Genomic DNA, 15246 nt, shown 5'->3' with positions numbered 1-15246 from the left:
GTCCCCAGGGCACACCCACCTGCTCCTTTGTCTGTGCCTTCTGGACATAATCCCTCCCCACCTTGATGCGCGGGGTGAGAATTCCCCGGGTGAAGTCGGTCACGTTGATGCCCAAGAGGTGGGACACTTTCTGGGCAGCTAGAATTTTTCAAGAGGAGAAAATTTTCATTAGACCCAAGGGGCATCAGAGAGGAAGGAAATGGGGTTAATTGAACAGTCACCCCAGGACGGCTGAGACCTGGGGTCCTCTCAACAGGGCCAAAGACCTTTGGTCCAGAACATCCCCAAACCTAGCAGGTCAGTGGACACTACGTCCCTATGTCCTATGTCCCCTGAGGCTGAAGGGATAGGAAGGAATACACTCTGGCCACAAAAGACAGCTATCTCCCCACCTTCGGACACAAACGTAAGGGGATCCCCACACAAAGATGGGGCCGAAGAGGAGTGTCTCGCTACAGAGGGGGAGAAACATTAACGGCCCCAAGGGAATACCCTTTATAAGCCACACCCTCACATTAATTTCCTTAGAAAGACCCTAAGGAAGGATCAGAAAGCAGAGCAATTCCAGGGGGTTATTTGCAGACGCCAAGGAATCAGCAGCACCCAAGTCAGATGTGGTTTGGTCCCAGAGTGGATGAGGGAAACCCTGGTACAGGAGGGCAGTGTTCACGGACCCGAGAATGCCCGCTCATTCTCACGGTTACGCTGTGAGAAAAACCAGGGCTGTGTTTATGCGTGCTTGACATCGGTACAAAAGTCACAGAAATGCCCAAACTGAAAGGAGAGAGGAGAATGCGGGATGCCTAATAATCAGCGTCTGAGGTTCTAGAAGACTCTTCTCCCGGCACGGCCAGCCCAGGCTCCTGTCCCACATGAAATGAGCGCGCGCCGGGTACCTGTGTTGTCCGGCATGGATGCCTGGTCGGTGTTACGCTCCTTCTTGAAAGCGATGTTGCCCAGCTGAAGGACGCCAGAGATCACGCGCAGCAAACCTTTGGGAAACAAACGGGGGCAGCTCAGAACCAGACTGGACTAGATAGAACGCGCTCCTGTGAGGATGGTCACTTCCCCCAGGGCTTCCTGGGTAAGTCAAGCCAAGAGCGCCCCCACACTCACTGGGACCACAGGGGTATCAACGTCTCGGTCTAACGGCACTTGGGAGGGACAGCCTTCCTGGAGGGACTCACAATCCTCCCCCAGCCTGGCTGTTTGCTTCTGGGCCTCGGGTGGACCTCAGCCCGGGCGGTCCCTTGCATGGGGACGAGCTTTACCACTCCTGAGTTTGTACTGAGGACCCAGCTCTAGCCTAGGAATCTACTGCCTATTTTATAAACAAAGTTTTATTAGAACACAGTCATGCCCATTCATTTTTATGTCATCTATGGCTACTTAGGTGAAACAAAAGCAGAGAGTATCGTGACAGAGACCATGTTGTTGCTGTTTGGTGCTATCAAGTCTGCTATAATTCATAGCGATCCTATAAACGATGGGTCTGAGTCTTGCCCTGTTACGGTTGAGCCCATTGTTAAAGTCACTGTGTCAATCCATCTTGTTGGAGGTCTTCCTCTCTTTCTCTGACGCTCCACCATTCCCAGAATGAAGTGGGTTTTTCCCCCCAAGATCTGGTCCCTCCAGACAACATTCCCCAAGCACGTGAGAAAGAGCTCCACCATAGGGCCTGCAAAGTCTAAAACATTCGAAGTATCTGGCCCTTTCTATCAACAGTTTACCAGCCCTGCCAAGAAGAAAGGACCCACACCACTCCCATCCAAAGCAAGTTTACTGGGTTGATGAGCGGCCTGTCACTCACTGGGTACTGGAGAGATGCAGTGATATGGTCCCACCCACCCTCTAGAACGCTCATAGGCTGGCAGGATGTACAGACATAAGCAGAAGCAGCAGACTGCTAGGGGTCAGCTGAGGAAGGTCATAAGTGAAGATCAAAGTTGTTGGTGTCCATGAACTTGACCTAAGGGGCTGCTCCCGCCGCGTAAGCTGAGGATGAGTGCTCTGGTCCTACCAGAGGGTCTTTGATGCAACACTTCACACCCCACGTCCGACTAGAACTGAGCCAAGGTCAGGGGCACCTCGGGAAGGCGGAGTCCACTCTGCCTACCTGGCCCCTACCCCACAGAAGACACTGGTCCAGAATAGGGAGTATTCTCTTCACCTATCAAGCTTCAAGTGGACCATGCGCAGGACACCAAGTCTTCTGCATACGGCTCAGGGCACAATCCCCACCACTGTTCTTTCTACATTTTCCCAACGCAAGAAACACAGCCCAGCTCATTCCACACTCCACGGGCACAGCACGAATTCTCCACTTCCACAAAGGGTAAGGTTCTGGAAAGCAGACCCAAACCCTGGAAAAGGCTGACAGCCAAGGGTAGGCAGGTGCCTGTCCTGTGGCCTCCTCCGCACAGATGTCTGTGATGCCACCACAAAGGAACAGGCCTGAAACACAGACTCAAGGCCTTTCTGCCCCTACCGGGATTGCCACGGTCAGCGGCAACTCAGAGCTCTCCCTGGGTCCATCAGCTGCCGGACTCCACCAGGGGCACCAGCCACTCCCATCCCAGCCCGTACCCATCTGCTCGTCTTCTGGGATGCCCATGATCCTCATGGCCTCCATGGTCTCCTGGAACATGTCCTTGTCCTGCTGCCCAGGGATGGTGACGTGACCGTTGGACAGGAAGCGGTATTTGTTGTATGGCTCCAACAGGAGGTCAGCTGTAAGGGACAGAGGGTATGAGTGGGTCAGTGAGGTGGCAGCAGCAGGAGGCCACAGGGCAACACTGAGAACACCCGAGACCTCAAGGTCCTAGAGCCGAGATATCCTAAAAAAAGCAGTGCAGCCACGAATCCTGACTGTGCTCTGCATGTGACAATCTCACACGCGGTGGACAGAAGGGCATCGCACTGAGACACACCAAAGGGCAAGACTGAGTCTCCTCACAGGCGTTTGGGTATTCCCAGGTCAACAGGGCTGCATGATCAGGGACAAGAGAAGTCTCAATTCTCCTTGCCAAGCCCAGGGCCCCATCAGCCTCCCAAACAGCTGTCAGGGTCTCATCCTGGCAGACCTGGCCCCTGGCAGCCTGCGCGTCCAGCTACTGGACCACATACTCACTCTTCAGGTGTTCTCCAGCCCCAGACAGGAGATAGTAGAAGATGTGGAAGGTCCGCTCATCCTTGGCCTGCCGGATGGCACGGGATTTCTCCAAAAGATCTTTGCAAACATTAAGGATTTATATAAGCTGGAGGGGAGGCAAGCCCTCCACAGTCCTCTCGGGCCTCTCCAAAGGGGCTGAACTTTATCAAGTCGAGAGAAAGGAACAAAACAGAGCAAAAGCCAACCACCTGAGCTCTCTTTTCCAAGGGTGTGACTCATTGTGTAAAGGGCTGCCTTCTACCTACATAGACTGGAGAAGAGAACACACACAGCAACGGCTACGATGCTTGTTCTTGGAGGGATACAGTGGCAGCTCCCTAACCCGGAACCACACCAAGTGATTTGCAATGGTTCCCTCACATCCCAAAACAGAATCTCATGCTACCAGTAAAACAAGACCAAGACTCTGAGGTTTCTTTTCAAATGTGCTTATGCTGGCAAAAGCCCTGATTCCACCGACGAGGTATCCTAACAGACCCACAAAGGGGAAAGTGCTGGAAAAGGGAAACAGTGTCTTCTCCACGAGGCCCACGTGCTCTGATAAGAGACCCAGATTCTGAGAATGAACGACAAGGATACACGTCTCAATGTTAGCTCCCACGATGTAGCCATTGACATCAAAGTTGATGCGAATGAACTTGCCCTGAAGAGAGAGAGAGAGAGAAGAGGTTGGATGGAGCTCCTTGCATTAGGGAGCAGGGAAGAGGGCCCTCAACCCCTACCTCCAGCAGGTCCAGTGTGTCCCTGCCCTGCACTGGCACCGAGGACTCAGAGGGGCACCATGCCCGGACCTGGGGACAAGGACTAACTCAAATGTGTCCTTGATTCTCCTCGGGGTGAAGGAGGGAAGAGCCAGCCATCTAGAGGTATTCCCTTACATGTGGTTTGGACTGAGTGGCCAGTGGTCATAAGGGGACAATTGGGGACCTAATCACAACACTCCAGGCTCCTGTTTCCAAAGTAGAGGTGGGCAGGTCTACACTCCCTGCACCAGCTCAGCCAATCCCACACAACTGGCCCCAGGAACAGGGCTGGTGAGGACCCCAGGGTGAAGGTGGCAGGTGCCCATCATGGCCCCGTCACCTCTACTCACAAAGCGAGAGGAGTTGTCGTTCTTGACCGTCTTGGCGTTCCCAAAGGCCTCCAGGATGGGGTTGGCTTGCAGCAGCTGCCTCTCCAGCTCACCCTGAGGAAGGACCCAGAGGACAATGAAGGGGGTGCAGTGGTCTGCGGTCGCACCTGCCCCCACCAGGTGGACAGGTGCCCAGAGGTTCCAGATCACACTCAGTGACCTGTCACGCTGACCGATGCCATCCTGTGCCACTCGGCATGACCTCTCTGCCGGATGTTAGCGAGCTCAGCTGGTTTGAACTTCCTGGTGAGAGCTTGACCAGCCTCAGAAGGACACCAGGAAACTGGGCTCCAGGTGCCCAGGGATGCGCTTTGAGGACTGTGGTTTAAAGTGGCTCTCAGCTACAGAGCAGACATGTGGTGCCAGTCTTTCCTGGCTGGGTCCTACATCCAGCCCTCTGGCTGCCTCTGCCCACTGGTCTCTCATCTCCATCCCAGTTCCCATCCTTCTCACGAGAGAAAAGGGACCCAGATCTGCACAAGATACAGCTCCTCTTACAGCCAGCTGGCCCTGCAAAGCCATCCCACCCCTCCAAGAAGGCGAATGTGGAATGACGGGGCCCACCCTTGTCAGGGAGAACGCGAACCTGGCCCACTCTGGGCTCACAGAATTCTGCATCAGCAGCACCAGCACATCCCACTCAGTCTCAGGGTGCCCTGAACTTGACTGAGACACTCCCATTGTCTCTAATCCTGGAGCCTCACAACACCTGGAGGAAACTAAGGCAGCCCTATTTCCCAGTTAAGGGAATGAGGTTGCGGGGAGGCCAAGTGAGATATATAACATTCACCAACCAGAGCGGGCAGAGTCCAGATCTTCCTAACGCTTCTCCTCACTGGTGCCCGCCCCGTCCCCATTTCCTTCCCCTGCCTGGGCGAACCACCTATCAGGATAATCAGCTCTGGAAGGAGCCGGCATCCTCCCCACCCGGCCAGGTGCTAACTGATCCTGGCTGAGCAAAGTCTCAATCTTGTTCATCTCAAAACCTGTGCCCCTCTAGGGACCGGGACACGGAGTGGGGCCAAGGCGGGCTTTGTATTAGCAGGGCTGGAGCCGAGCCAGGGTTCTACGGGAATCAAGGCACCGCAGGGAGGGCAGCGTGGGGAGCTGGGAGCGGCAGGTGGTCCCAGGAGACCTCTGACGAAGCCTGGCAGGGCACCTGCACAGAACCGGAGCCAGGTCAGCACATGGGGAGGACACTGAGTGGAGGCCTGGGCAGACCCTCCTCTTTCCGAGATCCCCACGTGACTTCCAGGCCCAGAGAGAACCCTACCATCCCCAGAAGATACAGTATAATGCAAGCACTGCCCTGGTGCCCTGGACAAGGGTCCGCGGAAGCAGGCAACAAAGCAGGTCCACCTCACAGCTCTGGGCTCTCCATGGAGGCCTGGCAGTGCGGCAGCGGCGGGCGGGGCCAGGATGCCTGCCTGGAGCAGCCCACAGAGCCAGAGTTGGACACACACTGCTCTCCTCCCATGAGAATGTTCTTCTCAAAGCATAGGCCAGGCTGCCAGGCCACACCACTCCCATTTCCGCAGACGGCGTGGCCCCACCAAAACCCTCCGCTGGCCGGACTGCAGGGAGAATCTTCTGCCTCTGCCTTGCCATGGGCGGGATGACTACACAGGGCAGGATAGCTGCCCAGGGAGGAGATGGCTATCCAGAGACAGGGATGGCTACCCAGGGAGGAGAGGGCTGCCCAGGGAGGAGAGGGCTGCCCAGGGAGGAGATGGCTATCCAGAGACAGGGATGGCTACCCAGGGAGGAGAGGGCTACCCAGGGAGGAGAGGGCTACCCAGGGAGGAGAGGGCTACCCAGGGAGGAGAGGGCTACCCAGGGAGGGCATGGTTACATAGGGGGGGATGATTACTCAGGGTGGGCATGGCTACCCGGGTCAGGCATGGCTACCCCAGGGTGGGCATGGCTACATGGGGGGATGATTACCCAGGATGGAATGGCAACCCAGGGTGGGCATGGCTGCATAGGGGGGGATGATTACCCAGGGTGGGCATGGCTACCAAGGCAGGCATGACTACACGGGGGGATGATTACCCAGGGTGGAATGGCTACCCGGGTCAGGCATGGCTACCCCAGGGTGGGCATAGCTACATGGGGGGATGATTACCCAGGATGCAATGGCAAGCCAGGGTGGGCATGGCTACCCGGGGTGGGATGGCTGCCCAGGGCCTTGTCTTCAGGGAGCTCTCTTCACTGGCAAAGGGACTTCTCTATTTCAGTGACTTCTTCACAATAGGAAATGCGGCCATACCAGACACGGCACACACTCAGAGGTTTGGAATTATCCATTCATCCCCCCCAAAGGGCTTCACTGGGTTCTGTCCCTGCCAGCAGGGCCCAACGAGGGCAGAAAAAACAGAACTTGTGGGAGGAAGTGCCCAAAGGGCATCGTGTAAACAGTGAGATTCAAACTGCACAGTCCCTTCGACCAAGACCGCTGGCCCGGCGGGCCGGAGCACTGCTGGGCTGACCTGCAGCCTCTGCAGCCCTGGCCTTCCCCACTGCAGGGGAGAGGGGTCTGGAACACCCCGCCTAGAGGCCATGGGATGAAGTGCAGGGTCAGTCCAAGGGCAGGGAGCGAGCTGAGTCTGACATGACGGGCCTCAGGAACAGCCGCGTTAACCTGGTAAACTGATTCTGGCCCATGACAACCCACGTGTCAGGGGAGAGCTGCGCCCCACAGGCCTATCAATGGCTATGGTCCTTCAGAGCAGGTGTCCAGGCCTTCTTCTGAGGCACCTCTGGGCAGATTCAAACCACCAAACTTTCGGTTAGGAGCCACCCAGAGACACCCTGAAAATCCACATTCAAGAGCATTTTTATGCCACAGCTACACATGAGGGACAAAAAAAGAAAAAGAAAAATCACAGTATGTTTTCAGGTGAAGAAATTAACACGAGGAACCAGTGACCGTGAAAGCTGAGGGCCGGGGCAGTCATTGGTGGCCAGAGGCAGGGTGGCCAATCACTTCAGCTGGACGGAGGAAGTAGAGTGGCAAGCTGGCCCCCACATGATGTCTCCGCTCAGGGGACTAGAGGGCCGCTCTGGAACTGCTTGGTCCCAGGCACCAAGCACACACTCAGCATTCAATAAACGGTGGGAAAAGTACATTTACTGCATGCTCAAGAGGTGGAAAAAACACAGCTAGAGAATCCTAACCTCCCTGCTCTGTCTTAAAAATGAGTCTCCCCTGCACAACCTAATCCTAAAAAAAAAAAAAAAGGAAAATGAGGAGTGGGAGGGAAGAAGGAAACATTATTAGTTTCTAAATATACCTCCCAACACCCCATGGAAAAAGTCAGGATGCCTGTGAAGTCTGGCCCGTGAGAAGTTACTCTTGGTTCCTTTCCAGGAGACCAGGCTCATTCGGACAGTCTGCAGGACACACCCAGATCGGCATGCAAGAGCCACACGCCCTACTTACTTGGGGACGCTGTGCACCAGGCTCCCAGTGAGGTGGGGCCCCTGTGGTGAAGGGGACCCCGCTGGCCCTAAGATCTCACAAGGAAAGTTGAAAAGTGTGTGCTTGAGAGAAAGCCAGAGTACCACACGGTCATGCTTAAGACTGACTGTCCCCGAGCCCTGCTGCTGCTGCCCCACACGGGTGGCAGGTGACAGGGGCAGCCGTCGTCTCTGAGACGCTGACCATGGGCCAGGGGTCCTGAGCACCGCTCAGTGGGGAGGCCACCCCAGCTCTGCGGCAGCTGTCCTTTCAGAGTGCTCGAGGGGCCATCGTGTCACGCCCCGCCCCGCCCCATCAGTGAGCGCAGCCTACAGGAGGCGTTGCAGCGGCAGAAGGTGACAACTGTGGAGTGAAAGCTGCTGAGAAGGAAGAACATGACTGGAGGGCACACGATGGGCGGAACACGCATTCCGGTGCAGAACGTGCAGTAAACGTGCAGCTCACCTAACACGGACACCGCTGAGGCCGCCACAATCCATCAAGAGGGAGAGGGAGAGAAATGGACGTGAGAGGACTTCCCAGGTGCCCTTTCACTCTCCCCTGGGGGGCCTGGTCACCCAGGGGCACTGCACAGCAGTGCAAGGCACCCAGAGCAGACCTGCGGGTCCCCGTCAACTGGAGACCCAGCCTTCGGATCCCCCTCTCGCCTCTGGAGGTGAACACCAGGGGGCCACACATGGTCAGGAAGGGGCAAACTCGGGCTTCTGGGTAAAACTCAGGATGGGCCGTCTCAGGTTTCCACGGCAACTCCAAAATGCAGGAGGCCAAAGGAGAGATGGGCTTGCACCCACGGATCCACTCTCGAGCGCTAAGTCACAGCCTGGACAGAGGCTGACCCAGCCTGCTTCGATCCCCAGAGCACGCCCATTTCAAGTCAAGGCCACCAATCATAACATGGTCTTCCTCGGGCAGCTCAGAAACCCAGCTTACGTCAGCGAAGGTCGCCACTCACCTGGTCCTTCTTGCTTTTGTGTGACGAGGCCACGTGAGCCAGGTACTGAATGACCTTCTTTGTGTTTTCTGTCTTGCCAGCTCCAGACTCACCCCTGCCAAGAAATTCCAGAAAATTCTCAGGTTGGCCTGATCGCTCTCTAGGACATGCTCTACTGCCCACCATTCTGCCGGGTGCCAAAGAGGAAGCCAACACTCAGTGGCAGAAAAGACAACAAAGGAATGCTGAGTTCTGGAACCTTCTTCCTGTGGTCCATTTCCCATGCTCCCGCCCCTGGGGCCTGACACAAGGGAACTTCTATCTCCTGCTGGTCTGGTCACTTGAAAGCTTTCGCCTCCACAAGGAATTTGGAAATGTTCCTTTGCATCTTCACTTACAGGGAGGGACTCCCGACACCATCCAAGTCCCAGCAAAGGGGCTTGTTTCTCTCTCTGTGCGGACATGAGGCCAGGGAAAGACAGCTGCTAGGCAATTAGCAGGAATGTCCTCTTGCTCAGGAGTTACTGAACTGGCCAGTCGGTCGGCTCACCACTGGGCTTGGGTGAGCGGACTGTGTTTTCTCTCTACTGTAAACCCCACCCCCAGCCGCCCACTGGCTCCTTTGAGGAAGGCAGATTAAATCTTCAGCTGAGACATAAAACCTAAAAGAAAGCTGGCCCTGAGTAACAAAGGTGGAAGCTGAAGTCCTGGCCCCTGGGAAGGGACTGTGTCTCTGAGGTGTTCCCAGCAGTCTGAAAACTAAGCCCAGACCTGGGGGTGGAACAAGGACCCACCAATGAGATGTTAAAGGGACACTTACGTGCACAAAATGGACTGATCTTCTCGGTCTGAAACAAAGGAAATATGAGAGAGAGGTTACAACTCGTCCTGGCCAGATGACTGTCAACAACGCTCCCTGCAGAGACCAGCATCTGCCCAGCCAACACTCCCAGGGAGGAGTTGCCCCCAGGCTCAGACAGCCACCTCGGCCCCATAAAACCTGCCAGAGTGCTCCTCTCCTACGGCGGAGAAGGCCCATCATGGACAAGTGCCCAGGAGTCTGCTGAGAAGAGAGGTGGGGATTTAGTATTGGCAGACCTGGCTTTAGAATCAGGCATGTTTTCAAGACTACCCCCAGGTAAACTAAGAGCTGTTTCTAAGAACCTGGGGGAGAGGTGTTGGGAGACAAGGCCCGTGGTAAAATGCTCACTCCAGGGTGTCATTTCAGACACATGCATGGCCTTCTCTGAACCTCAGTCTCTTTTTCTGTGACACAGGATGGCAACCAAGTCAAATGCCATCGGGTTACTTGCCACCTCCTGGCACACTGACATACTTCAGGCATGTTGCCAGGAGCGACTATTCCTTAGAGAAGGACATGATGCTGGGAAGGGTGGAGGGGTCGGCGAAGGAGAGGAAGACCCTCAACCAGGTGGACTGACACGGTGACTGCACAATGGGCTCTAGTGTGTCAGGAAGTGGGAGGATGGCACAGGATACGACAAGGTTCAGAGATCTGTTGTTCACAGGATCACTAAATGTCGTACTTGACCTGGTGGCACCCAACAATAACAAAAACAGCATAGGGATCCCATGGGTGTCAAAGGAGAACCGTGTTTCGTGGGGTTTCCCACAGCTGGTTTTCACAAGTGGATCACCAGGTCTTTCCTCCGAGCTGTCTCTGAAGGCAGCAGAAGACCAAGCTATGTACATCACCCAGAGATTGACGTAATTAGCACGTAGCGTGTCTTACACAAAGATGTTCAATAATGAAGCAGCTTGAAAAGCAGTTCATCCAAATGACAGCTTCTAAGGATCCTCCATGACAACCTCTGGGGGGAAGGGTCAGGAACTTTCAGGAATGACCCCATCCTATGGACACCAACCCAAGCCACCGCTTGTCTGGGCTATGCCAGCTCAATGCAACCTTCAATCGGGTTCCCAAGGCAGTAAAACTTCATGGAATGAAATACCCATCTTTTCCCGTGGAGTGGCTGGCAGATCTGAACCACGACCTTTCAGTTACAATACCTAACGTGCTCTTTAACACCTAAAGCCCTACTGCACGGCCGCCCGTGCTAGGGGCAGAATTGGGTAAACGGTGCCCAACTTGGAAGAAAGAATGTTAGGGTGGATGCTGGTGAGATAAAACCAGATAAAGCTCACGTTGGGAGCTAATGGAAGCCAAGGTTCAAAGGAAGTGGCCAAGGCCAAGCCCTACCCACTCAAAACCAGTGCCCAAAGAAGCCTCATCAGTGATTAGAACTGCCCACTAATATCTGAACTCTGCGTCATCGATTGGCGTGAATTCCCGCTGGGAAGCACGCCCAAACACAGGAGAGAGCAGCTATAATCACAGACTCAGAGGGCATGCTCCATTTGACTTTCAGAGAATCCACCTCCTCACTCTCTGGGAAGAACCGTGCCTAATACAACTCTCTTCACTTTCACCTTCACTCCCTCCTGGCCCTTCCCCTCAACCACGTGCTCCAACAAGGGCTCAGCCCACATAGGGTAACTGTGAGCAGGACCCAAGGAGGACTGAATCAGACCAGGACCAAGGCGGATCTTCCTGCTGTCTCCCACCTGGTTCAATTCTTTGTCCAGGCAAAGGAGGCTGAAGCCAGAGGACTGAGCACAGGAGGCTGAAGCCAGGCCACTGGCCACATGGCTCCAGGGCTTCCTTTCTCGGGGTCAGTGAGAATATAAACCACTCATCTCACACAAAGCACCATGAGACCACTGACCCAGTTTGGTGCAGAGTCAATTTTAAGCAAGCAAATTCCCTTTTTATTTTCATCTTACTCCACACAATGCTAGCTGCTGTCACTCCTTCCCCTCCCCCTCCTTGGGAAGTCAAACTGGCCTGAATCCAGGGTCAGCCTATTTACTGATGTTTGAACTTTGGCCAGACATTTGGTCAACTTCCTCACCCATAAAGCAGATAAGTGATTAACTCTTTGATGGGGGTTTATCTTGAAAAATGATCCATAAATCAGGTCTGCCGTGAGGCCTGGTCAAGAGTGACCACCAGCAGGCCGCCTTCCACTCACTTCCTCATCCGAAGACCCCCAGGATGGGGGCAGCAGAAGCGCTCATGGGAGGGAACTGTCGCTGCATGCCACCACAGGCCTTCTCACTCAGTGACAGAGCTGAACTGTTCTCCGTTAAAGCCGCCCAAGTGTGAGCTTCTAACCGAAAGGCTGCAAGTTCTGACCCACCAACAGCTCTGCAGGAGAAAGACGAGCAGTCTCTTCCGGTTATGACTCACACCCTCAGAAACTCAACAGAGCAGCTACCAGTCAAGTGGACTCGACAGCCATGGCCCATTTTCACGGAAGCAGACAGACGACAAGCCTTTCTCCTACAGCTGCTGGGTGGGTTTGCACCACCAACCTCTGACTAGTAGCTGAGCATCTAACCGGGGCACCACCAGGGCTCATGTCGGTGGCAATGGCAGTGTGGGCACTGGACAGAAACATGGACGTGGGGGTTCTGATGGACATCTGCTGACTCACTGGTCAGCACAGGCCTGCAGGGCTGGCTGCTGGGAGGAGGAGGAGTCGGGAGGGTGGCACACAGCCTTCCTGTGTGGTGGCCTAGGGCACAGTTTCAGTCATGTGACAGCAGCAGGCGCTCAGGAGTTGGGTCACCTGCCTTGTGAGCACACCTGAGCTCAGCAAGGCGGGGCCGGGCACTTCCTCCCTCCTCCTCCTGTCATCCACCTCCCCACCAGCGGGATAAAGAGGAGCAGAATGGGGTTCCGAGGGGGCACCCCCTCCTGCTCCAACAAGTCCGCTCCTGCTCCCGCATGTGGGAACCCAAAAACGGCTCAGTGAGCAGGCCTGGGAGTACAGCCCTCCTTCCCCGCCTCTCCTCTTCCCAGGCTGCCGAACACGGGCTGAGATTGGAGCTGGGGCAGCCTGGATGAGACAGACAGCGCTTGGGGGCAAGGCCAGGGGACAGAAAGCAAATTCCAGGTGACCACTGACAAGGGCTGGGCGGCCACATCAGGAGCCCCGGCCCTGCCCTCCCCCACTCCCTCGGTGGTGTCCCAGCTGCGGGCATGTTTGGTCACGGGCTCCGCAAGCCAGCAGGAATGTACCTGCCTGCGGGCACGGGCACGTCGGGAGGCAGCAGCGGGCCTGCACTACCATAAAAGGCAACATTCCCCATCCCTCTCAGAAGGAAATGCTGCCCAGCGCCGCCAAGCCCAGGCTGGGATGGCTGGAATTCCTCTAATTGTGCGAGGAGGAGTCAAATGCTGCAAAACAACAGGAAGAACAGCCCCCGGGCAAGCGCGCGCGCGCACACACACACACACACACACTCTCTCTCTCTCTCTCTCCAGTGCAAGGACATGCTAAGGCGTGCAGGCACGGACAAGCGCACGCATGTACATATACAAGCACGTGCATGCACACGGGTGCACAAGTAACCTCAGGTACACATTTACGTGGCCACACATAGCATGTTCCCACAAGCGTGCACATGCACACACAGACACACAGGCGCACCTAACTGTGACTGGTACACACTGCGGAGCCGCTGAGCAGCTGACAGAAGCAAACTCTCAGGTTAGCAGCCAGGTGCTGTTGCAGGGGGAAAAGAAACCAGTACCCACGGCCGTTACAAGAAGTCAGGAAAGGTAGTTTATTCCAGCACGTCAAATAGAAGACAGACAGACAGGAAAAGAGTGGGGGAAATCAGACAGCAGGCCGGCCAGCTAAGCCCGAGATTCCTGATGGCTACATCTTACAGAAAGATTACACAGAGTACAATATTGATGTTCCGTTTATGTCAAGGTTCTAAAAGGGGGTGCTCATACATTTGCTTCCTGGATTCTTAGATAAGGGAGACCTTTGACATGCAGGTAGAAAGCCCCAGTCTACAGCTTAACAGAGAACAGGACACGCTCAGTTACAGGAAAGGGGAAAGACACAGTAGGTATTACTGAACGCAAACAGAATCAGGTGCATTTGTTTAATCCAGGTGAGTGATTGATGGAAATATAAATGAAGCAGACCATAAACTTATGTTCCCTTTGTTCTTACCATTTTTTTTTAAGATGCCAATACTTTTGGTACCAGCAGTCAGGAGATCAGGAGATGGAAAGGACTCAGAAAACCTGCTGTCAGGGACAGGCCCTAAAGAGTAATGGTGTCAGTGTAAAGACTAAGGTGCACCTGATTCAAGCCATAGTCTTTCTAAGCACCTGCTGTGCATCTGAGAGCTGGACAATGAGTAAGGCTGACAGAAGAATCGATGCATTTGAACTGCGGTGCTGTACTGAATATCCTATGCACTATCAAAGGAACAAACAAATATGTCTCAGAGAAAGTGCAGCCAGAGCGCCCCTTGGAGGCAAGGATGGCAAAGGGTTCATCTCATACACTCTGGGCGTGTTGTTAGGAGAGGCTATTCCTTGGAGAAGGACATCATGCTTGGAAAGGGGAAAGGTCAGCAAAAGAGGAAGACCCTCAACAAGACAGACTGACACAGTATCTGTGACAACGGGTTCAAAGGTGTCAGGGAGATGTAGATGGCACAGGATAGGACAGGGTTTAGATCTGTTGTTCACAGGGCCACTCTGAGCTGTACTCGACTCAACTGCACTTATTAACAATACTCTGTGTGTAAAATAAAGAAGTTCAAAGGACGCTCTGGTGGCCTAATGGTCAGAACTCAGAGGCACAGTCTGAAGCCACCAGCTGCTCCTCGAGAGAATGACGGGCATTCTCCTCCTGTGCCATTTACTGCGTCTGAAAGCTCACTGGAGTCAGCTCCGACCTGACGGCATACAACAATCCCAAGTGGGAATAATAATGGAGCTTTACTGGCAAGGGAGGTGAAAATTCAGAAGCTCAAATGTAGATTCTGGCAAACTGACTTTTTTGAATTGGCCGTGGGGACTTCAGAATCAGCTCAGTCCTGCACACCTCTTTCTGCCAGGCTCCTGCATGGCTGAAAACTTTACTCTGAAGCAGTGCTTAACCACTGTGCCACTCTCAAAGAAATACCCAGAAGCTTTAACGTTCTGCTCAAGAGACATCGGCATTTGCTTTGGCAGAAACACTTTCAGAACCAAAAAACTAGTAAAGAACTCCCCACATCTACGTGGCTGAAATGAATGCTAGGTGACCTCTTATATTCATAAAACTCAAACTCTCAAGCTTAGTGACGTCAAGTAGGAACAGACTCATAGCCAAGCCTCCAGCATGTGTTCAGAGACTGTAAATCATACACAGAAGGGCCTCTTCCATTCCGCTCAGTCTGCAAGGCCCTTATCCCGTAGTGGTCTCACACTGGCCCTAATCACCCAAGGAGGCCATTAAGATAGGTGTTATTAACCCTTAGCACAGTTTGCAAATGTCCCTTTTTCAAAGCAGTTCTTTGCAGATTCACCCAGCTCAGAAGCCTGGATGTGGCCTACTGACAAATCTCCCTCTGCAGGCCCTGAGCCCCTCTGTGCACGCTTTCATCTCACAGGATGAGGACACTCCTGGGAGGCCAGCCCCAGCCGTCTGTTT

The 15246-nt window shown here is 54.4% G+C and overlaps 1 protein-coding gene across 1 annotated transcript in view; it reads right to left on the bottom strand.

Annotated features, from left to right (window-relative positions):
• MYH9 (myosin, heavy chain 9, non-muscle) overlaps positions 1-15246 on the bottom strand; it is a 112749-nt gene that overhangs the window by 33900 nt on the left and 63603 nt on the right. The window contains exons 4-11 of the mRNA XM_006890160.1: positions 9537-9564; positions 8738-8831; positions 4266-4358; positions 3752-3815; positions 3131-3229; positions 2587-2730; positions 897-992; positions 20-138 (exon numbers count right to left, since the gene is read on the bottom strand). Coding sequence (XP_006890222.1) covers positions 20-138; positions 897-992; positions 2587-2730; positions 3131-3229; positions 3752-3815; positions 4266-4358; positions 8738-8831; positions 9537-9564 — 737 coding nt within the window. The remainder of the gene's footprint in view (positions 1-19; positions 139-896; positions 993-2586; positions 2731-3130; positions 3230-3751; positions 3816-4265; positions 4359-8737; positions 8832-9536; positions 9565-15246) is intronic.

The sequence above is a fragment of the Elephantulus edwardii genome, unplaced genomic scaffold (assembly GCF_000299155.1).
Source record: "Elephantulus edwardii isolate Elephantulus edwardi_28Jun2011 unplaced genomic scaffold, EleEdw1.0 scaffold00086, whole genome shotgun sequence".
Classification (NCBI taxonomy): domain Eukaryota; kingdom Metazoa; phylum Chordata; class Mammalia; order Macroscelidea; family Macroscelididae; genus Elephantulus; species Elephantulus edwardii.
This window is presented reverse-complemented; position numbering and strand designations above follow the sequence as displayed.